The sequence below is a fragment of the Strix uralensis genome, chromosome 4 (genome assembly GCF_047716275.1).
Source record: "Strix uralensis isolate ZFMK-TIS-50842 chromosome 4, bStrUra1, whole genome shotgun sequence".
In the NCBI taxonomy this organism is placed as follows: Eukaryota; Metazoa; Chordata; class Aves; order Strigiformes; family Strigidae; genus Strix; species Strix uralensis.
This window is the reverse complement of record NC_133975.1, coordinates 42,172,493-42,196,618: the sequence shown is the minus strand read 5'-3', so window position 1 is coordinate 42,196,618 and position 24,126 is coordinate 42,172,493. Positions and strand designations below refer to the sequence as shown.

Below are 24,126 nucleotides of genomic sequence, written 5' to 3'. Positions count from 1 at the left end.
TCTAGACCTTTTTGATAGATGACAAGTTTTTTCAATACTGATTTGACTTACATGAAGTGCAAACAATTTTTCTTCATGATTCTCCCTTCCCTTGTTGGTTTTATTTTACTTTATGTTCCCCTTTTTATGACTAAAATGTCTTATGGCAAGTACATTTTTCTTTTTAGTAGATAGTACTGTGTGGCTGTAGCCTTATATTTTCTACAAAGAGAGGCTGCTCTTTATGGCATTTGTTTTCAGGTGTGTTAATTGAGTTCATTATGGCCTTAGCAGTATGGTGGTTTTCTTCTAAATGATTTGTGTCAGGTCCAGAAGTCAGCTGGCTGTGTTGTTTCATCAGAGGTGCTTTGAGGAAGGCTCTAGGCCATCGTAAACTCAGGTTCATCACCAGCCACAGAAAACTGACCTCCATCTGTTGTTCCCCAGATTTAGTTTACCCCAGGCTTAGCGTATTTCTTAGGTAACATTTAATAAGCAACTTGAGCAGATGGGCTTCTATGGATGATGCTGGGTTTTGGGTTTTTTGTATTGCAGATCACCATGTGGATGGATGGCTCTCAGGCCTCAAGAACAACTTTCTGGAGAAAACTCTAAGTTGTGACCTTTTCTTAGTTTCCAGTTCACAAAGGTGATCCTGTAGCAGTGGTTGTGCGGCCACAGTTGTTGACTTTTTAGCTGACTTTATGCTGTTCTTACTTCACATTATGTAACAATTAATTAATACAATCAGTATTGTGCTAAATATTAATTTGCATTATATAACGACCCACTTACATTATCCACAGAAATATAAATTATTATCTCCAGCTTTCTGGTGAGTCTCCTGGTGAGGAGAACCAGGGTGAGACACAGCCTGGGATGGCAAGGCAGGGCCATGGGGACCAGGAGGCAGCCTGTGGGTCAGGGCCCAGCTCCCAGGCCCATGGACAGGCCCAGTTTGGCAGCAGCTGTTGCTCAGGTAAGGCCTGGGCCCCTCCAGCCAGACCCCAGGGGAAGGCACAGCACTCAGGGCCCTGACAAGATTATTCAGTATTAAAAGTACCTTACATAATACAGTTTCTTAATAAGTAAATTTGTTCTAAAAACTGTGAAGCATTAAAAGAATGACTGTAATGTGATTATTTGACATCAAGTTACACTTCAGTAATTAAGATGCAGTGTTTGTGAAAAATATTTTAATATACCATTCATAATGGTTACATTATGGTTATCTAAACTCTGTTTTGAGAATCAATTTTTTTCAGATAATATTAATTCATTGACGGAAAGAAAAAAGCTATATATAAATACAAACTCAGGTAAAACTCTTCCAAAAGATTTTTCTGCAGTGAGTTTTCCCTTTCCACATGTGCATTAACTACAGGCACCTGGTGATTAATCAAGCACTGATTCAAACGACAATCCCATCCTTTAAAGAGATGTAGAAAACATTAATGGATGAAAAAGAAGTTATAGCCAGTTGCTGCAGAAATTGAATGAGTCTTGAGTTGAATGAATAGCTTCAGTTGAATTGCTTATTGAATGAATTGCTTAACTTTCACTTGCTGCAGATATTGATATTAGATATAGATTAGAGCTGAAATGATGGTATTTTTAATCTCAGAAGAGACTGTTAACAATAACTGAATGGGTTTTTTTCCCCCTCTGGTATGAGAAGGACTAGGTTATAACTTCTGTTGAAGCTCTTGTTTCCTCTTCAGGTCAGCTTAAGGAGAACTATTCTCACTCATGGGTGGCAAAAACATTAAAAGAAACAGTCCTAAAACAATTTATGTATGGTGCTAAATACAGACAATCTGACCTAGCTGAATACCTGAACATAGATGAATCACAAGTACTGACTTACACTGGTACTTGAATCAGTACTGAATGGTAGTGAATACAGAGCAGCTGATGAAAATGAAACTGTGGGCACATGACTGGTGCATGTTTGCCTGCCAGGAGGTGTGATGGAGGACTTCTCCAAATCAGGACATATCATGGGGGAGATGTTGCAAGTATTGCAATACCCCACACTTTCTGTAAGGTTTGTATGGGCTTGGTACAGGTAATCAGTGAAATAGAGACCTGACAAAGGACTGTATCATGCACATATTCTCCAGGAAGAGCAGAGTGACATGAGGCCCTTACTGATAGTGCAATTTGGCATCGCTACCTGTGTCATCAGTGCCATGCCTGTGTGTGTGCGATAAAGAGGTCCTGGGCAGAGCCAGTGGGTCTAATTGACTGTAAAACTGAACAGGCAAGCTTAATATACAAGAGTTTATTAATTTTTGAAGACAATTGTATCTTACAAATTTTCCAGACCAATTATAAGAAAAATCAGGGAGCTAAAGAGTTAATTCTGATTTAAGGATAGTGTGTGATACCTTGTTTGAAGACAAATTGAAAACTTAAGGTTTTTTCTCCATATCTTCAGGGAGATGCAACCTTTCCCGTTCATCCATAGAGCTGAATATTTGTTCAGGCATCAGCATCTCAATTACTGTTGTATCTTTCTCCCTGGACTTGACAAAGAACAAGGAGAAGGCTGCTGCCTTGATTGTGTCACGCTGTTGTCCCTAATATAAAACATGAAGCATTCTCTGCTTGATTTTAATCCCCAAGTGGTTTGGAGATTAGCCCAGCTCTTTCATTAGTTCTTGAAATATCGACTCTCATCAGCCAATGGAACTTAGCCTAAACCCTGATCTCCCTTTTGTGTAGGTGCCTGGGAGGAGCACAAGGTAAACGTCTATGAAATAATGTAACCATTCCTTAATTAAAAAGAAAAATCCTTTGTTATGATGACTGTATCTTGAATTTAGTAATAGTTAGGTTCATAGTGCACTGAAAATACAATTTTCCATGCTGAATGATACTATCTCTTTGCTTATATTTCTCTGCTCATTTAGCAAAACTAGGTTTTGCTACTGAGCACAGTAGGCTTATAATTCTTAACTAGGGATGTTAGACACTGTCATAGCAAAGGATCTATAATAAAACTTCAATTACAACTGTTCTTGATACCGTTGCTGAAAATGTGTCCATGGGAAAAGCTTAATAAGATTTGCTTGCACTCTAAAATTCCATTTAAAAAAAAGAAATCCTCTACTCAGTAGATTTTCAGTTAGCATGAATGCAGAGCTGTGGATGTTCAATTTAGTAACTAAACCATATCCTTTTGTTTTACTTCTGTTAACATTGTTCATGCTGATCACAGCTAAGAGCATACTTTCTCCTTCACCCTGATTGGATTTGATAATTCACTTGCTATTAGAGGATTAACAGGCTTCACCTGTGTAAGCTCAAGGGTGCACATAGATATGCACAGGTGTTTCTGGGGGCTTGACTTTTGCTGCTCAGAAGATGGCTTGGAGTAAAAGACTATGAGAGGTTAGCTTCATTTAGGCTTTATGGTGACCTGATCAGCTTTACATAAGTGACGCACTTCTTCAGATGGCTTTATCCAAGATCTAAGGGTACATACATTCATAGAATCATAGAATGGTTTGGGTTGGAAAAGACCTTAAAGATCATCTAGTTCCCACGCCCCTGTCATGGGCAGGGAGACCTTCCACTAGATCAGGTTGCTCAAAGTCTCATCCAACCTGGCCTGGAACACTTCTAGGGAGGGGGCAGTCACAACCTCTCTGGGCAACGTGTTCCAGTGTCTCACCACCCTCGCAGTGAAGAATTTTGATGTCTCTCTCTTCTGAAGTCACATGATTGGTGACTTAATATTAATGTAGTGATAGATGCTGTAATATAATAAAAAGACTTTACTGTATATCTATCTTTAAATGTATTTCTGAGATATTTTACAAATTACTATTAAGCTGTTAATATTTCATTGTATGGTATATGTGCCAAGCCATTGCATATGAGTGATAACATAACATTTAGAAGTGAAAATTTTCAAGTTAAATGGATACTATACATTCAGAATATGCTGTGCTAGCCATCATATGCTAGTAACTCTGATTTTACAGAATTACATCTTTAAATACAGCCTGCATACACAGTTGTAATTTCTATATAAAGTTAGGGAGATCTGTGACTTCCAGCTTTGGTTTTTATCTATGGAACACATCTAGTATTGAGTTTTGCCTCAATATGTTTCTGTCACATGTGCTAGAGTGTGCTTCCAAATACTGAGTATCTCCCAGGTTGGTTTTCATTTTGTAACTAGAAATTTTGATCTTCAGGGGTGGAGGAAAGGAATATCTGCTTTTATGCCCATAGGGAGGGGTTGTGTGTATGAATAAAATGGTAGAGGAAGAAAAGTAAATTACAAATGTACAAAAAATAAGCTGCCACTTGGTGGCCTATGATCTTTGGCTTTCCTATTTATCCTCAGATATTTCTTTCTTCGTGTTTTGGGTATGCTGACGTGCAGACAGTGTATTTTATTGTACTATCTTTTTGTGTAATCACTGTGTGTTTGGGTTTCTTGAATTATTATGTTTATAGTGCAGGCATTGGAGTCTCCAGAACTGGAGACATGGGAGGAACAAGGGACATCAGGATGCAGCTATTACTATGATTTTGTTTGTGTTTAAACCTCCGTTTTAAGGTTTGTCCGCTTCCTCTACAAGTTGTTCTAAAGTCATTAAAGAGATGTTTGTGGGCTCTCAGTCTGAACATTACTTTGTTAGGAATACATAGGTGAATACAACTGTATTTAATTGCATTCAATTTCTTTGTGTTTTACATGAAAATTCTGCTTGTGGAAATGTGTATACATTTCTTAATAGCCCTTTTAAAATCAGATTTACTTGAATCTCCCTCTTTCATCTATTGTATGTTCTGGTTTTATGGTACTTCTGTGGTTTTGACCTTTATTAGCTTCCCTTGTGAACTTTCGTTCTCTGTATACGAGCTAAATCATAGCTCTCTGATGTTTCACTTTAATGTCTTTGTACCTGAGATCTCATTAATGTTTAATATTCATAGATGAAAAGTGAAATTTAATGTCTCCATGGATTCTAACATATATTAAACTGACAATTTAATGTGTTTCCTTTTTGACTCCTCCCCAGACCCGAGACATTTTAAAGTTCAGGATTTTTGAGTATTGAAATATCCAGCTAAGAGAAAAAGGGGACTAATAATATTAATCCCTGTAATTGTAACTGTCATCAGTAAAAAGTCAGTTTTTAAAGAACAGCTACTTCATGGTGCTAGCTGAGATAATATCATTTTTTTCTCTGTGTCTACATGGTAGTAATGGTCCTGGGTGTAGAGAGAATTGGCCTTTAAGGGAGCCCTGGAATTTGCCTTAGAGCCACTGAAGCGTTGCTGAATATCAGATCTGCTGGGAAACATAAGGATACTGAGTTCAGCCAAGGTAGCGTGGAGGGAATAAGAGTGTTTTATGTTTATGCATAGACTTAGCAAAGTCAGAACAGAGACTCTCCTAAGCTCTCAGCCAGAAGGCCTGGTGAGAGCCAGCCAGCAGGAAGACGTGAGCCTGCTGGGATGAAAGCATCTGTAAGGGCCAGGGTTAACCGGCACTGCAGCTGTGACCCAGCAGGAGGCTGGCAGGAAGGTCTGTTGGCTTGAGTTTGCTGGAGAACCTGCCCTCAGAGGAGGGGGTTACGGAAATTGTCTGTAGGACCATGCTGCTGCACCTTTTCTCAGGGTTGATGTCTGTGGAAAGCGCAGAACCATTTCTCTGTCTGCCATGGTTTTTGCAGAACTTAACACATCTCTTGAGCACAGTCTTTTCATGAAGTCCTCAGTACAATGCCACAGGAGGGTCTCAAGTACAAGGTACTTAGATATAGTAACTAACACATTTTCAAACAAGTGCTGCATTAGCTGGAGCTGTGGGTGCCTATGAAAATTAGACTGCTTATATCAATGTAAGTAAACACAAATTTAAATACCTAGCTTTGGACATGGGGTGGGTTCTAGTTCTTAGAAAATTAAAGGTTGTGTTTAACTTAAGTAATGAACCCACATTGGAAAAGAATTATTATCTTGCATTTTAAAGATGACTTTTTCAAAAATCTGTAAAAGTAGTGTGTAGCAAAGGTCAATATAGTTTCTTCTGCCAAAAGAACTATGGTAATTAATTTTAATGTCAGTCTTGTGTTTTTTTAAAATAAGGCTTTTATGTTTAAAAACTTTCCACATAGCACATAGCTCCAGACCTATCAATTTGGTGTCTATATACTACAGGGGAAAAAAAGTCCAAGAAAAAATGAAGGTCAAATCTTTGAAGCTACGTTTGAGTACAGTAGCTTACCCTGTTCAATGATGTGTAACCTTCAATTCCTGTCAAAAGAGTGGGAGACAAGGAATTAGAAATTAAAACTCAGTATATCAGTCAAAGCTGTTCACCTTACTTTAATATGCTATTCACATTCTGGTTGTTGATAAAATTAGATTTAATTAATCACAGTACTCCGTTTAGTGAAATATACTGTGATTGCTTTTGTAATTGAAAACTATTGGCATAAAATGGAAAGGTCAGCTTAAATGGCATTAGACAGAGAAGATCATCTGTTTGTCCAATTTCAAAGTTTTTGGTACAGAGGAAAAAAATGAGGTCATTGTTTGAATTTGAAATAGTTCATTAAAACCTCTAATAAGTCTTCCCTCTTTCCACTCCTGTTCCTATTTTCCCACCTGGGGAAGAGTTTTTGTGCATATCTGAATTCTTTAAATAAGCTCGCACTGCCAGGGGAAAAATCAGCATTCATTCAGACACAAGCAGAAGTACAAGACCTGTTAGTTCATCATTCCTAGTAGTTCGGTAATTTTGAGTATATGAATCCCATTGAATTTTAGTATCTCTTCAAGTCTGTGACATAATTTAAACTTGACACCCTTAATTATGGATAAACATTTTGGTCATTTGACCACTTCATTTAAGAGGATTCACTGCTGCTTCTTAGAATAGTGTGAGGTTGGGTTGGAAGTATGAACTATATGAATGCACAGCATGGGTATGTTAGGCTATTTAATTGTCAGCCAGAGAGGGCAAAAGCATGTTATAATAAATAATTTAATCTTTCTTATTTTCAGGAAAGGGTCACCTCCAGGTACTTGTCTTAGTTCTTCATCCAGTTAGTATTAATGTTTCTTGTTAGTTTGTTCGGGTTTTTTAACAAGCAGTTGATACTCGCTATTCTTAGTCTTACCCAATTACTAACAAAGTAATGATTTTCTCTTCAAAGTTTCATATAGTTCCAGGGTCAGCAACAAGAGCTGAGGAGAAGTTGAAAAAATAAGAGCATTTAGTCTAGAGGAGAGAATAATTTTCATGTCCATGAAATGTAGCTGCTAGAAAGGAAATATGTTATTCCTGTCCCTGGTGAAAAGAACAAAGAAATAAAAGGCTTAAATTATGGCAAGTAATGCAGGTTAGATGAAAGGGGAAGTTTTCTAATTGCAATAATGAAGTATTGAAGTAGATTGCCTTGAGAGATTGTGCAATCTCTGCTATTGGAGGTCTGCAAGGACAGATTAGATATTTCAAGGAAGTGATTTGGCAAACCCAGTCCTGATTTGAGGTGGGGCAAGATTATGTCTCAAAGGACCTTCCAGATACATGTTTATGATTCTGTGACTGGTCATTGAATTTCACACAATTAAACATGGCTTAAAACTTTTTGTAGTAGTGAATTTATTTTTGGTATTCCAACAAAAATGGGCATGACAGGGCAGCAACAGTAGCTGCCATAATATCTTAGTATTAAGATTCTTCAGAACTTCTTCAATATTAATTAACCTGTTCTTGGCATTAACTGGATTCACTTAAAGGAGAGCAAAATCTATTCTCTTTTAGTATCATAGAATGGTTTGGGTTGGAAAGGACCTTAAAGATCATCTATTTCCAACCCCTCTGCCATGCGCAGGGACACCTTCCACTAGACCAGGTTGCTCAAAGCCCCGTCCAACCTGGCCTTGAACACTGCCAGGGAGGCAGCATCCACAGCTTCTCTCGGCAACCTCTTCCACCACCCTCACATTAAAGAATTTCTTCTTTATATCCAATCTAAATCCACCCTCTTTCAGTTTAAAACTGTTACCCCTCATCCTATCGCTAGACTCCCTGATAAAGAGTCCCTCCCCATCTTTCCTGTAGGCCCCCTTTAAGTACTGGACGGCCGCTATAAGGTCTCCCAGGAGTCTTCTCTTCTTTAAGCTGAACAACCCCAACTCTCTCAGCCTGTCCTCATAGGGGAGGTGCTCCAGCCCCCTGATCGACTACTACTCCCAAGTCCTTCTCCACATGCCTGCTCTCAATCCACTCATCACCCAGCCTGTATTTGTGCTTGGAATTGCCCCAACCTGTGTGCAGGACCTTGCACTTGGCTTTGTTGAAATTCATGAGGTTTGCAGGGTCCCACCTCTCAAGCCTCTCTAGGTCCCTCTGGATGACATCCCTTCCCTCCAGTGTGTTGACTGCACCACACAGCTTGGCGGTGTTGGAAAACTTGCAGAGGGTGCATTCAATCTCACTGTCCATGTTGCCAATAAAGATGTTAAACAGCGCTGGTCCCAAAGCCGACCCCTGAGGAATGCCACTCATCACTGCTCTCTGCTTGGATGTGGAGCCATTGACTGCAACTCTTTGAGTGAGATCATCCAGCCAATTCCTTATCCTCTGAGTGGTCCAGTCGTCAAATCCATGTCTGTCCAATTTAGAGACAATGATGTCATGCGGGGCAGTGTCAAAAGGTTTGCACAGTTTGAGGTAGAATACGTCAGTTGCTCTTCCCTTATCCATCCACACTGTAGCCCCGTTGTAGAAGGCCACTAAATTTGTCAGGCACCATTTGCCCTTAGTGAAGCCATGTTGGCTGTCACCAGTCACTTTCTTATTTTCTATGTGCCCTAGCATAGTTTCCAGGAGGATCTGCTCCATGATCTTGCTGGGCACAGACGTGGGAATGACTGGCCTGTAGTTCTCCAGGTCTTCTTTTTTTTTCTCTTTTTAAAAAGGAGGGCTATGTTTCCCCTTTTCCAGTCAGTGGGAACGTCACTGAACTGCCACGATTTCTCAGACAGGATGCATAGTGGCTTAGACACTTCATCTGCCCATTCCCTCAGGACCCGTGGATGCATCTCATCAGGTCCCATGGACTTGTGCATCTTCAGGTTCCTTAGATGGTCTCAAACCTGACCTTCTCCTACAGTGGGTGGTTCTTCATTCTCCCAGTCCCTGCCTTTGCCTTCTGCGATTTGGGTGGTATGGCTGGAACCCTTACCAGTGAAGACTGAGGCAAAGAAGTTGTTGAGTACCTCAGCCTTCTCCATGTCCTGGGTAACCAGGTCTCCCATTTCCTTCCAGAGAGGGCCCACATTTTTCCAATTCTTCCTTTTTACCACTGATATAGAAGTTTTTCTTGTTGCCCTTGACATCCCTGGCCAGATTTAACTCTAACAGGGCTTTGGCCTTCCTAACCTGATCCTTGGCTGCTTGGACAATTTCTCTGTGTTCCTCCCAGGTTACCTGTCCTTGCTTCCACCGTCTGTAGGCTTCCTTTTTGTGTTTGAGCTTGTTTGGGAGCTCTGTGTATGTTAAGGTATTCATTGTATGTTAAGTATGTTAAGGTATGCATTATATTCTTGTGGTATTGTTCATTTGGTAGAAAGTAAGAGTGAAAAACCTTTTTCTCACATGAAAGGAGTATACTAAACAACGTTGTTTTGTCGAATCTCCCACAATTTACTTTATTTTTAGAGTTACACATAAAAAGCTATTTGTGTGGGAATAGCTTGACTGAAAAGCACTTAGAAGAAAGAAAAAGAAATGATTGTGGGAATGAGTATGAGATTGAGAAGGGCATGAGCATGGAGTTAAATCAGATTCAGAAAGCATCATGAGACAAAAAAAGCCCAAACCAAAACACAGAAAAAAACCCAAAACAAAACACAGAAATCAAACAAAAAAAACCTAATGCCAATTTAATAATAGCAGGAAGCAGGGTTATAGTGCAGACTGGAAGAAAAGGCAATCTAAATGTATTTTAACTTTACTTAGGGAAGTGAAACAGAGTCTGTAGTTTAGGAACTGTTTTTTTAAAAGGTAGCTGACTCTAGTCTTCTCTCATGATCTTGTGTGAACATGTACAACCACCAAAAACTTTATTTCCAGACTTCATCATGCTGGAATCACTAACAAGACTGCTGTTAGCCTCGGTAAACACACATTGAGTTCACACAAAGCACAGAAATTGTCATGCTTCCAAAGACCTTGGAAGAGGTCTCCTTATCAGCTTCATATTGTCTTATGAAGGCTGAACAAGAATGTAAACCTGTCAATTATGTTTAATTGGCTTTCTTTCTGCAGCAGTCTGTGGAGTTTGTTTGAAAATCTCTTAGACAATGGAAATTACAATCCAATGCCCAAATGAGGAAAGAATTCTTTGAGAGATCAAGTAATGATACATACGCTGCAGCATCAGAAGCCTGTTGATAAAAGTTGGCACTTGCATTTGGGCAGATTAGTTTGATTCAAGGTCTTTTTTAAAGTGCAAGATAATAATTATTTTCCAACGTGGGTTCATAACTTTAGTTAATTAAACAATGTTTTGTTTTCTTTAATCCAGTGTTACTTAAACTGCAAATTCCAAAATGGGGTATTAATGACACATTTAATTGGTATGTTTTAATACTGGTTCTTGGACTGATGGATGTTTTTCAGGAAGAAAGAGACTTCTGGTAGGAACAACATTAATTTCTGTGGGTTTTTTTTCCATAGAAGTTTACTTTTTAATACAGATAGTCTGGAGTATTCATAAACGTATTAGCACTGTGTGACAGCAAGACAGTAAAGTGTTTTCCTCCTCCATATGGGCATTGCCAAAAGATTGAGTATACTGCAAATCAGTGCCCTTGGAACATGAATTCTGTTGTGGCATGGATCAGGAAACAGCTTCAAAAATACTATTTAAACAAATAATTATTTTCCTTCTGCTGTTTGTAAAAATGTTCTGACAATTGCATAAAATAAAAAGTTATTGCATTTCACCTGCACACAGAAGCTGTTTCGTAGTATGATAATTTATCTATAGGGTTTAGAATTTAATGCTCATTAAAACCGTCATTAAAAAATCTATTACTTTTCTGTTGTAACAATTTAAAAATGTACTCATAGAAGGCTATTAGCTTTTGCAAATACTCTGAGAGGCCAAATTAACTTTTACATTATACTGCAGTCAAAAATATGGAATATGCTATCTCATGGCTGCAGAAACTGATTTTTTTGTAGCAAACTTTTTATTTAGCGCTAAAACATGCCAGGTACCAAGTTTCACTAAAGTTAATTTCTGCATCTGACCTTTCTCTTACAATGTTTCTATTACAATAGAATATACGGAAAAAAATCTATTTCTATTGAAAATATTGGTCAGATTGGGTTATTTTTAAAAAAAAACAGTAATAAATGGTAGCTATTTTTTTCTAATATTGCTGGGTCTGCTGGTTCAGTGGTATCAGATTTGCTGCAAAGCTGTTATCAGTTGTACCACAGAGATTTGAAGAATGCTACACTCAGGAAGAAAAAAAGTTTTATAAGAGGTGCACTAAAGGAGAAAAAAAATTAGAAAATGCTTCTGAAATTGTTGTTTCATGCAACAACAAATACATTGAAATTTTCTCATTAGTGATAACCTAACTGTAGTGATTATTCTGTACTGTTTATAAAATGTGTTCAGTACTCTGTGAATATTACCTAAGAGAGGATGTGCTTTTATTAAAAGAAATTCAAAGGCAAATTACTTTAGAAGTAAGTTAGCATAAGAAATTTTGATTGTTAACCATTGAATAGATATCTCAAATTGAGAAATTATTTCCTGCTTAAAACACCTAACGCTTGAATCCTACAAAAGCACTTTTTCTCTTGAGTTGTTGCAGTGGTCAATGCGAAACAGCATGATTCTTAGCATAGTGAAAATCTAAAGCCATTCTTCTAAAGTCTATTAACAGTAAACACTATTGTATCTTTATTATTTATCCTTGCAGTATTGCAGACTGCAGCTAATCAAAAAATTAATCAGTCCCCAAACCATAAATAGATTTCTCTCTGGTTTTTGTTTTGGTTTGGTTTGGTTTGGGTTTTTTTGTTTTGTTTTTTAAATTAAATCTTAAAAATTAGCAAAATTGCTAACAATCTGATTCTTTACAATGGACATAGGGTTTGGGTTTGGGTGTTCAGGGTTTTTTTTTATTTCAAGGAGAAGAGATAGAAGAAGATAAAAATGAATAGTCAAGTATGGATGCAGGCTCTTCTGCAAGCTTACCGTGTTGTGCTGGCAAAGCACTCTTGAGTTGAAGGAGAAGCAGCACATTGTCAGCAGCTGGTTTAGTTCATTTAGATCTATCGTAGACACTTATCTTACTTGAGTCTGGTTTCTTTTTGCCAAGTTGGAATTGAGACAAGTGAAAATATATTAAGAAAAGATTGGTTTAGGTGTTTTAGTTATTGAGCAAGTCTGTCAGCAGTTTAGACCAGCAGGCAGAAAGAGGTGGGAGTTGCTTGCTCTGAGGAATCTTTTATTGTTATCACTTCAGTCTAGACCCTACCTCCTGTCCTACAGTCAGTTGAAATTCTGTCATTTAGGAAGCCAAGGTTCACTGCCAGACTTTGTAGGTCACCTTTGGCAATTCATGGTGTTTCAGGTTCAACAGATATGGAGTCCAAACTCCTCTGGAATTCAGCACATTTTATCTCCTGTCCGTGGAACTAGTAACACCCTCGTCCCCCTCCAAAAGGACTGGAGCATCTGTCTTACAGGGAGAAGCTGAGGGAGCTGGATCTGTTTAGACTTAACAAGACAAGGTATTTATACCTGTCATACCAGTGGGTATAAATCCCTGGCTGTGGGGAACAAAGGAAGACTGAGCCAGACCTTTCTCAGTGGTGCCAAAGGAAAGGGCAAAAGGTGACGGGCACTGACTTAAATACAGAAAAATCCGTTTAGACATGATGTTATGTACTCAGGATAGCTACTTGGTGCTATGCTGTCCCATTCTACTGTATTCTTTGGGGAATTTAGAATACTTTTGCCTGTTACCTGAGTCATTCTTACCAGTGAGGAAATACAAATGTCAACTTTCTGGTTGTTTCCCCTTTATAGGAATAAGAGATGCCAGCATGTAACTCATTGTTCATATAAAAAATTAACTGAAATTGCCCTGGTCCTTTCATTGAGGTAGTAATGGATGCTTTGGAAATGTTAGATGTTAAAAGAAATGAGAAGTAATTTTTTGAGAATAGTTTCAACATACATCAGAGTTGTGAAGCTCAGAACTTTCCTTGGAGTATCACCTGATATAGCTGACATAGTAGGAGTCCATGAACCCTTTTGCTGATAACTTGTAAAATACATGTGTTTAAAATTCTACATCCTTTATGGCAATGCATACTGCAACTCTTAATCCTTGATGGATGCAAGACAATATCTATGCTAAAGAAGATGTTAGTCTTCTCATACCAATGTATACTATTAAACATCTGTAATATTCCACAAGCTGACATGATAAATCACAACCTTACAGCATACAAATGCATCCTTACAAAGTTCTCATTCACCCAGTGCTCAAGCACTTGTACATTGGGTGAATAGGAAATTGTGATGTTTTTAAAACTCATGTTTTAACTTATTTTTTCTGCAGTCTTGTGACTTTAACAATATAACCATAGTGCAGCAATAACATCTGTTATACCTGTCTATAAAAATCTTGGTAATGAAATGCTTGGGGAGCTTGGCATTTTCTAAATAACATTATTAACAGTTTTAATTTGGAATTGATGACATGATGCTACTGGGTTGTCCATGATATTCTAGAAACTAAAAGCACAGAAATTCTGATACAAGTGTTTCAAAAATGAAATAACCTTGAGTCATTCAGATGTCACAGACTAAATCAAGTGCTGCCCTTTTTTTGATGTGCTGGGCTAATTATTTCTACTAATGTAAATGTCAGTGCAATGAACACTTATTTGCTGTGTCATAACAAATAAATGGCACAGAAAATCTGAGCAGAGGAAGAAATTCATCATGTCCTCAACTCTCTATTATATTGCTAAAAGCCAAGGGTTTAGAAAACACTTCAGGTTCATATTTTTAAAAATGTTTTAAAAGTACTTAAAGTAAAAATAAAATTAAAAGGCAGTAATTATATCTATTCTGTTATTCTGTTATATCTATTATATGTATTCTGTTTTTTTCTTCTTTTTGAAAGATTCTGAGCTCCTCTAGAGCCTTTACCATCTTCTCTTGATAGCAAATAGTAGTTCTCTACATTTTACTGAACAGCTTTGATTCATCCTCAGCGTCTTCCACCCTAATGAGGATGTCCAGATCTACAGCAGTCATTTCTCTGCAGTATGTGGGAGAGTGGCGCTGTAGGATGAGGTCCCCCAAATGTCCTCTAGCTCTCTCATCCCTTCAGTTCTCCCGGGGCTTCTCTTGTCTGTCCCTGAAGTGCTGCTCTGATGGGCAGAAGTTTTGGCAGGCAGTGGCTGGCCAGCAGTGGTGCACGACCGACAGGAACTGTCCATGAATGGCATTGAGAAGTGGGTGTCCTGGTGGGCAGGGTGGCTGCTGCCCACCCCCCACAACCTGCCACTGCACCCTCTGCAGCTGCTGCTCCCCTCCTAGAGGGACAGTGTCCCAGAGGTGGACCCTGTGAAACATGTAGCCTGAGGGTTCAAAACTATCAGATGATATTTTAAGGCTGTGCAATGCCTGCTCCTGGTACCTAGGAAAGATCATGGTGGATCCAAATTACTAGGTGTGATACTTTCATTTTATGGTGATGGAAACTTCACAGGTGCTTAAGAACTGTATTTTACCTATTTGCTCTGCATAATACTTATACGCAGATCTCGGTTTTATTTGGCGGTTCAGATGCAAGACCTTTTTTGGTTTTTAGCCATAACACTGAAGAGATACAGGAAGGGAGATCTACACAGGCAATGTTCAGAGCTTAAGCATAAAAGTATAGAGATGAGATAGTGTGATGTTTGCATTTATACCTTTTCTGTAGATCAGGCTGCCTTATATCAAACACATCCTTAGCGGAAATAATATTTTGGTTTTCGTCTCTAATATCCTTAGTCAGTCACTGCCTCAGAATGGATTTTGTTTGTGTGTGGAAGAGCACTTAGCTTCAGATTTGGGTACTGTAGTGCTAATATTTCACTTTGGTGGTCTTGTGCTAAAATGTAGCACAAACAGAAAAAGGGGAAATATTTCAAAATGCATAGTTTTCATGACCATTCCAACTCTTGGGGAAGAAGCTTCATGAGAATGTCTGTCTTCCTATGCTTATGATAACACCAGAACAGAAATTTGGGAAATGGACACGTTGTGATTTTGCAGCTGATTTATAATAAACATCTGGTGGTATATCCAGTGACACCACTCTTTAAAAAGTGATCCTTAACTTCATTCTGATAAAGGAATTAATTTAATTGCTCAGTGGGTTCAGGGTTTTTTTTCCTTATTGCCTTGTTTGATCAGAGTAGGTGGCCAGAGTTTAGAGTCCTGAGTGTTATCTGTGTTAGGGGGATGGAAAAAAATAGTGAATTATCTGTTTTATACACTACTGTTTACAAACACTATACAGAATCTTTTATTTCAAGAACAAAGGGGAATCAAGCAGTGGTTGTTTTTATGTTTCTCTTAAAACATCCCTGAAGGTGTCTAATCTTAGTACTTCTTTACTGCCTTTCCTTCCCATGTGCATCCTTTCCTGAGCAGGAACAAGTAATTATGTTCAAAGTAAGATTATTTCCTAAAATTCATTAAACAATTGGAAATAGTTATGCTTATTAGCATATGATGTTTTGTTAATGCAGTATTTGACTGTATATTGGTGTTTAAAATAACCCTAGAGCTAGTGAGCAAATCCTCAGGCTCAAAGTGAATCTGTAATTATCTCTTCTTTTTTTTTAGAAAGGTGCATTTCCATTGATATATCATCTTCCTTTGCCTGAGTCCCCTCTAATTGTCTGCCTCCGCAGAGTGAAATTAAAAATAAATGAGTTATTCAATGAAGGCACTTGTTTCTGAGTTCGAGCTTTCAAATGTCACAGCAGAGAAGCTTTTTTCCCCTCTGAGGAATCTAATAGTCTGTGAGTGAGTTTTTGATAATTGTGCTATTTTTTGGGCTTATCATATTCTCTGTAATTGAACCAGATGTTGAGTCTTCTCTAGAGGAGAAGGATCTTCTGAGTCTGTGTAGTACTGTATCAGTCTTGCATCCCAAAAGCTTTGAGGTTAATGTGAAAATGAAATAGTAAGGCAGATGCTGTATGTAATGTTGCTGTAGGTGGGTAATTCCTTTCGGACTAAAACACTTCAAAATGTGCAACCCACAGCTGCATACTACGTGTAACAAATGGTTGGATGATAAATCGTTGCAGGATTTTTTTGACAGCCAGTCAAAATCCAGTTCTTCGTATGCAGAGTGATATTTGCTATTACAACAGTGCTGCAATGATAAAAATAGTTCTTGAGTTCAAGAGGCTAAGGGCTATAGAGGCAGACTGCACTATTTGTGGGTGACTTACAGAAATGTTTTGGATGGGAAAACCCTGAGTATATTTAATCAATTGCGCTGGTTTCTCATTCCTATATGTTGATATATCAGTATAAAGAATACATATAAGCATTGCTTCTATGTTAGGGTGAGGTACTGGGGGGTGCCTGGGCCTTCTCCTTTCTCATACCTTGGTTTCCACTGGAAAGAAGCCATCCGGTATATTTTGCAAGGAACCATAATGTTCTCCAGTCATGCTCAGATTTCTTAGGACCTCAAGTATATCAAGAGTATTGTTGCCCTTGCAGTTACAGGCACATGTAGAACTAACACTTCACACCAATCTTGCAGTGTTGCTGCTATTTACATATATGAGAACCCAGCACGTGCAAATAACAGACATGTATTCTTCAGAATACTTTGTCTCCCATGATCTGTGGCTCAGTAGATTGCTTAGCCACAGATTAATAATCCTTGATAAATTTTTCTTTTATGGGCTGGAACTGAAGTTTATTTGATTATTTGTTTAAACGTCTAAACCCAATTGTGTGCTGAAGTCATAAGGTATTTTGTAGCATGAATTTAATCATTTTTGGTCTGCCTGCTCATACGTTACCCCTAAAATGCAGAATTCCTTTTGTTGCCTTCTTTAGCATTTCTACTTATGCGGTGTGATTAATTTTATTTCAGTTTAGCCCATCACCTTATGGTTAAATATGTGCTCAGCAAAAATTCAGGATCTGTTAGGACATTCCATGTTGTGAAGTGATTTCATATTCACCTACTCAGAACTTGTCTTTCTGAGGTTGACAGTGGAGGTTGGGGTGTGGTTTCTGGGCTTTCTTTATGCATACTTAGCGGTAGCAACACTATTTTTGTTATTATTATCTAGCCACTACACCAGATAGTCATAGCCTGTGTAAATAAAACCAGAGTTTGTTCTAGTTTGATTGCAAAATAGTGTAAATTATCAATGTATCAAAAAAGATCGAGAACTGAGAAAAAAAAAGGAGAGAGTATATAGGGAGAAGACAAGGCTAGAATAAGTCTATTAAATTATTTTTCCTTTTTTTAGCTTTTTCTTTCTTTGCTGACTTGCCAGCTAGAAATGCTTTGGAAACGAGGCTCTTCCAGTCATTGTCATCTGGATGAAGGAGGCATGTGAGCATACTTAGACGGTTTTACAATGGAGCCTTTTAGCAGTTTTACAACATTCCAGAAACTGTGTTTTAAGGTCTTTCAAAATGCAATTTGTTTACCCTTAATCAGAAGTGGAATGGAAGAACCAGTTTTCTCAAGTGCTTTTGTATCTTGTTAAGCAATGTAGAAACAACAGAAAAAAACCCACATTTCCTTCAGTTGCTGACAAGAGAGATACATAATTGAGGGATTGAAGGCAGTTCTGATTTCTTCAGAGCTATAGAATTTTCACTGCAAAACTCTTGCTCTTTCCAGAGAGTTTGGCTGTGAAACTCTACATCCCTTCCTAAGCCCTGTTTCATGCTCACTGCAGAAGTAAAACTAGCATATACACAGGGCGAATTTCATGAAGTCCAGTCCCTCAAAGGGCCACAATGTAGCCTCCCCATTGAGATTATGCTGTCTTCATACCACTCTAAGGAAGCCACTTGTGAGGGCACTGTATTTAATTCCCCCCTACACTGAAAGGGTTGTTAGAGCTGAAAAATCACCATGGTATTGATTTCTCTTAACAGTATGTATTTTGATGGGAGAGAGTTAAGGGATTTATTTTAAAAAAAGCCCAACAATCCAAACAAACCCCTCAGTCATTAAACAGGGACTTATGATGGCACCATCACTAAGGTTTTGGATTTGTTTGTTTCCTGTTTCCTCTTAGGGCAATGTAACACTTCCAAAATATGAGCCACAGCAAGACTTCAGTTAGCTTTTTGTGTACCACATGATATTTGGATTTATATTTATACTTTTGCTAGATTAATGCTCGTGAATGTATTTATTTAACTATATTATGCTTTCAAGAGGGCCCCCTGGTACATTAGACTTGTAAATGTTATCAGGTGAAGTGACTACAAGTAATTAATAGTTTTTAAGAGTAATGGCATCAAAATGCAAATAGGCAACAGGAAACCAGCTGTAAACTCTACTAAGCTTTCTTTCAGTGTGCTGCAAACTTGCCATTTAAATCACTATTTTTAGGGAAAGATGGCAACACAGGAATAAAGGGTTACGAAAGTAAAGTTTATCATGCTTTTGATAGTTTTGATAGTCTTGAATTTTGGGGACCAAGTGGTTCACATCAGCTGTACCCATATTGACAAGGGATAAAGGTTTAACTGAAGCCAATTTGTCTGGGCCTGGCTTTTAAAGAACCAGTGCTTCAGAGGGGATGGTTTTAGAAATTTTGGCTCAAGAATCATGGTTAACACTGTTGCAGTCTGTGTTCTACCTTATGCTTCTGACATTAAGAAACAAGCTATTTCATATTACTTTTAGAACATTAACATTATCTGAACTCAAGAATTATTGAAATTAATGAGTTCATTTCAAGGACGTGAAAGGTTAGATGTTTTGATAACATGAAATAGTTTTATCAGGATATCTTCAGTTCTTCTTGAGTTCTTCCAGGTGTGAACCTCTGACTTATATTAAAACATGATAACCGAGTGTTTTCTTGCAATATGTCTGCAAAAGTTGTAATTGAGGAATAAACACAGGCACGATTGCATTTTGGTGATATGTAACATAAGTTACCTTTAATATTAAAACTAAAAAAAGTAGGTCATGCTATCAGAATGTGATGGATTTTTCTCAGTAACTCAGGGATTTATTGGAGAGCACTGAGCTCACAACACTTTGCCCTGAATATCCAACATTCTCAGAAATATCAGCTGACCCAAAGCAGAGATTTTCTGCATGGATCTTTGTCAGCCAGGATTTCTAGCATCCTTTGCTCAAAGGTAACCAGCCATGCCTGACATTCCTCACTTCTTGCTTACAACTCTGAAAGCCTTCAAACCACAGTTTTAGGGATGGCTTAGCTACCGCATCATGTAGCTTGGCAAAGATTTGTCTGTTCTAAAAAGAGAAACCCTAACTGAAAAATCTGGGACAACTTCACTGGGAGCCACTGAGTATCATCCAGTTTTGTGCTGCCATTAGTGTAAAATCAGTAAGAGAAGACGGATGAGTCCAATCTTCTTTGGGTTTACATACTTAATACATGAAGTTCAGAGTATCACTCTTACATATGCATAAGATTTTTGGAGAGCTTTCAATATTTCCTAGTAGAAGGCTGATCAAATGTTGCTTCCCTGGAACTGCTTTTCATGTCTTCACATACCCTTTGATAACAGCATTTGTAACATGTGTTATGCATACACTCCTTGTTCTGGAGAACTTACCGGTTCAAACCTAGAATTAATGGAACAAGATTTTTCATGTTACTCCTAAGCAGCAATTAATCACTTCTTCACTTTCTTCAGCACAGATACAGTAGTCTAATTTGCTTATCAAAATTTTCTCCACTTATTTTACCACATTTTTTGTATATTAAGCATTTAGAAAAAGGCTAACTTTAGTTGAAACTTTCTGCAGCTTTGTACTAGTTCCTATAGATTTAAATTTTGTGTATTTCTAATGTACTTCTAATGATACTTTTGTATTTTATTTTTTATAAAAAGAAAGAATGAGAAAAAATAAAAGCTCTAGAAGCATAAATTTGCTTAGAAGTGAAAAGTGGTTCTTAGCTTTACCCAAGAATTTGGAGTCTGGAAAGTGGAAGTCAACTTACCAGCTGCGTTTTTTTGATGGGTATTTTTTGGGTGGGTTGGTTTGGTTGGTTTTTTCCCCTTATCTCTTACCATGAAGAAAGATCTACAGGTTTTGAAAGTGCTTTGAGGGTCTCTTTGATATGTGCCTCTGATGCGGTGAGCCTGGCTGTATGTGAATAGCAATAACTCATCATTAGCTATTAAAAAATAAACCAAAACAAAAAAATATTAAAGGGGAACACATTGAAATGTGCTGAATAACTGCAACTCCAATTTTGCACAAGTGATAGTTTTGGGAAAAAATCAAGGTACTTCGTGAGTTGAAGGATGAGGCATTTTTGAAACCTGTTCAGTTTTAGTGATCCATTTAATTTCCATGAGCTTCTTGCCAAGCAGTCATAACAGGACACTGCTGGAAGGAGAAATGTTAAGCACAAGTTGTTTCGCGTACTGCAATTAATTTTGTGTCGAGAACTAAATTTATGGTTTTCTCACACTATTTAGAAAAATAGTTTGATCTACCATAATAAAGTTTCAATATTTGCATTGGATAAACTGTTTTATTTGCTTGTGCCATATTATAAATGTTCTTCTGTAATAATGCAAACCATGTATATATTTATTTGTTTGTTTACTGTTTTCACAGACACTTCCATTGGGACTGGGAGATGGACAGCTTTTTACCTGGACTGATGGCTTGAAAAGGAAGGACTGGCATGATTATGAAAGCATTCAAAAAGATGCTATGCGTTCAGGTATACATAAGTTCAGAGCAAATTTAAGAGGTTTATTCATTCTTTCTCCATATGGTTTTTTTCTTTTAAGTCAGCTAAAAAACATTACTAACAGCCTTTTTTTTGATTGCAGCATGTCACAAGGACATAATGTTCTGAACTGAGGGGTCAGACCATGCACAAATACCTTATCTCTGAAAATAGCCAAGTGAAAATAAAAATAATGCGTTTCATATGACTAGCTATGTAATGATTGTACAAGGAATGGGCAAAAATATTATTAACAAAATATTTTTCATATTGATGTCAGTTGTTATACTGTGACCAAATATAAGCAAAAGTGTTAATTTCCAAAGGGACATACATTACAACTGAAGCTGAATTGTCCTTAAAACGGTGGATAAAACCTGAGTCCAGTACCTATAATTGCCAAGAACATCCAAGTTTATGTTAGAAACAAACTATGACCCTTCTACCATTGTTGAACTCCAATCCTCTAGTCTTGGCTAAAGCTACTTCACTTCATTCTGACAGTCTAAAAGTATTTGAAAATGAAAGCAAATTGTATTTGCAGATAGACTGAAGGACACTTTGTTACAATGAGTAATGTAATTTTAATGTACTTTCACATGCTGTATGCCATATGTGCAAGAAAGGTTGTGTTCCTCTTTCTGTCATCAGAGCATGTTCTGATTTGAATCTTTTACATTACAATTTACAACTATTTAACATAAGATTAATTAAATTAAAAGGAAGGAGGGGAAACAGCAGTTGAATTGCATCTTAATCAGTGTCTGGAAGTCATTACTTTACAAAGGCATATCTTCTATTATAAAATAAATCATGCTTTCTTGATCCCACTATCAGAAGACAGCCAACACCTCCCCTAAAATACCTTTATAACTGAATCCAGTTGACAGATTCATAAGACTTCATAAGTACTTAATTTTGCAGGGGCCTGAACCAGTAAAATGTTTCAAGTGTAGGTTAATTTTATAAACTGTTTTTCCCTTTCTCTTTTGAATCTTTTTGATCACTAACTGAAAAAATTATCCTTTCCTCCCATATATGTGCTTAGGAGGAAAAAAAGGTTGGGATGGGGATGAAGTTATTCTAGGCATTTTAGGAGTTGTCAGATTAATGTTAATTGTGTTCCAAATTGCAAAGTGTAAAATGACAGATATCTAAGAGAGAATGTAAAAGATAGAAGTGGCATGTACGTAGAAACAGGCACATATGTATGGAATCATACAATTGTAGAATGGTTTGCATTGGAAGGGACCTTAATGATCATCTAGTTCCAACCCCCCTGCCATGGGCAGAGACACCTTCCACTAGACCAGGTTGCTCAAAGCCCCGTCCAACCTGACCTTGAACACTGCCAGGGAGGGGGCATCCACAGCTTCTCTGGGCAACATGTTCCACCACCCTCACAGTAAAGAATTTCTTACTCATTTCTAATCTAAATCCACCCTCTTTCAGTTTAAAACTGTTACCCCTCATCCTATCGCTAGACTCCCTGATAAAGAGTCCCTCCCCATCTTTCCTGTAGGCCCCCTTTAAGTACTGGACGGCCACTATAAGGTCTCCCAGGAGTCTTCTCTTCTTTAAGCTGAACAACCCCAACTCTCTCAGCCTGTCCTCATCAGGGGCTCCAGTCCCCTGACCTTCTTCGTAGCCCTTCTCTGGATCCGCTCAAGCAGTCCCATGTCCTTCTTATGCTGGGGGCCCCAGAGCTGGACACAGCACTCCAGGTGGGGTCTCATGAGAGCGGAATGGTGGGGGAGAATCACCTCCCTCGACCTGCTGGCCACACCTCTCTTGATGCAGCCCAGGATATGGTTGGTTTTCTGGGCTGTGAGTGCACATTGCTGGCTCATAGTCAGTTTTCCATCCACCAATACCCACAAATCCTTCTCTGCAGGGCTGCTCTCAATCCACTCATTGCCCAGCCTGTATTTCTGCTTGTGATTGCCCCAACCCATGTGCAGGACCTTGCACTTGGCTTTGTTGAACTTCATGAGTTTTGCAGGGTCCCACCTCTCAAGCCTGTCCAGGTCCCTCTGGATGGCACATCCCTTCCCTCCAGCATGTCGACCGCCAAGCACCACACAGCTTGGTGTCATTGGCAAACTTGCAGAGGGTGCCTCAATGCCGCTGTCCGTGTCGCCGACAAAGATGTTAAACAGTGCAGGTCCCAATGCTGACCCCTGAGGAACACCACTTATCACTGGTCTCCACCTGGACATGGAGCCGTTGACCACAACTCTTTGAGTGGGATCAGGCAATTCCTTATCAACCAAGTGGTCTCTCCATCAAATCCATGTTATCCATAATATGGACCTTTTTGAGGGATGTGCACTGACACTTTGGCAATGTACTTTTGATTCCTAAATATGTAATGAGGACCCCATATGTTTTGGAAAATAAACAGTAATATTTATGATTATCTGATTGATAGCTAAAGCATAGCCAATGTAATGCAAACCATTGCATGGAGTCGACTAAGAAATTAGTGAAACATGTTATGTAGCTTTGTAATTTCCAGTCCTACTCCTAACATTATAACTGTAGTAGAACATCCTAGTATATGAATATTTTTTCCAGTATACTTCCATTCTTGGTAATAATAATACTTAAAATATTTCAACTTATTTATATTTTTATTGGCTTCTTTGTGATAGTGTTTTCTGAGTGTTTTCTGAGTTTGACCATTTAAGAAATCTTTATTAATGATTTCTGTCATTATTATTCATTAGATTACATTAACTTTTAATTGTTTTTTTCTTTGAAAATCACAATATAGTAATACAAAGGGAAAACTAGACTATCTCAGTGCACTCTTTTGGGACATACTGTATGATTTCTGTCCCTAATAACAAAACAAAATATAGCTGAGCTCAACTTCTAGTTAAAAATCAATCTGAAGGCATGAAATAACACCAGTGAAAGGTCTTCTCAGGACATTGCAGGAAAGACAGACAATGCTCATTACACAGAAGAGAAGAAAGGAGTGAAGTCCTTTTGAATTCAGTTTAGCTGTTTATCTGTAAAGCTTACAATTTCCTGGGCACTGGCAGTGTGAATTTCATAAATCCAATTATGGAGAGGTGCTAGTTTCTCCATGGCTAGTTCTGTTTCAAGGCCCAATA

General features: G+C 38.1%; 1 protein-coding gene across 3 annotated transcripts in view; it reads left to right on the top strand.

Annotated features, from left to right (window-relative positions):
• Positions 1 to 24,126, top strand: part of GALNTL6 (polypeptide N-acetylgalactosaminyltransferase like 6) — a 508,624-nt gene that overhangs the window by 161,107 nt on the left and 323,391 nt on the right. For all 3 annotated transcript variants that reach the window (XM_074866466.1, XM_074866464.1, XM_074866465.1), the window contains exon 2: positions 20,887 to 20,995. In XM_074866466.1, coding sequence (XP_074722567.1) covers positions 20,887 to 20,995 — 109 coding nt within the window. The remainder of the gene's footprint in view (positions 1 to 20,886; positions 20,996 to 24,126) is intronic.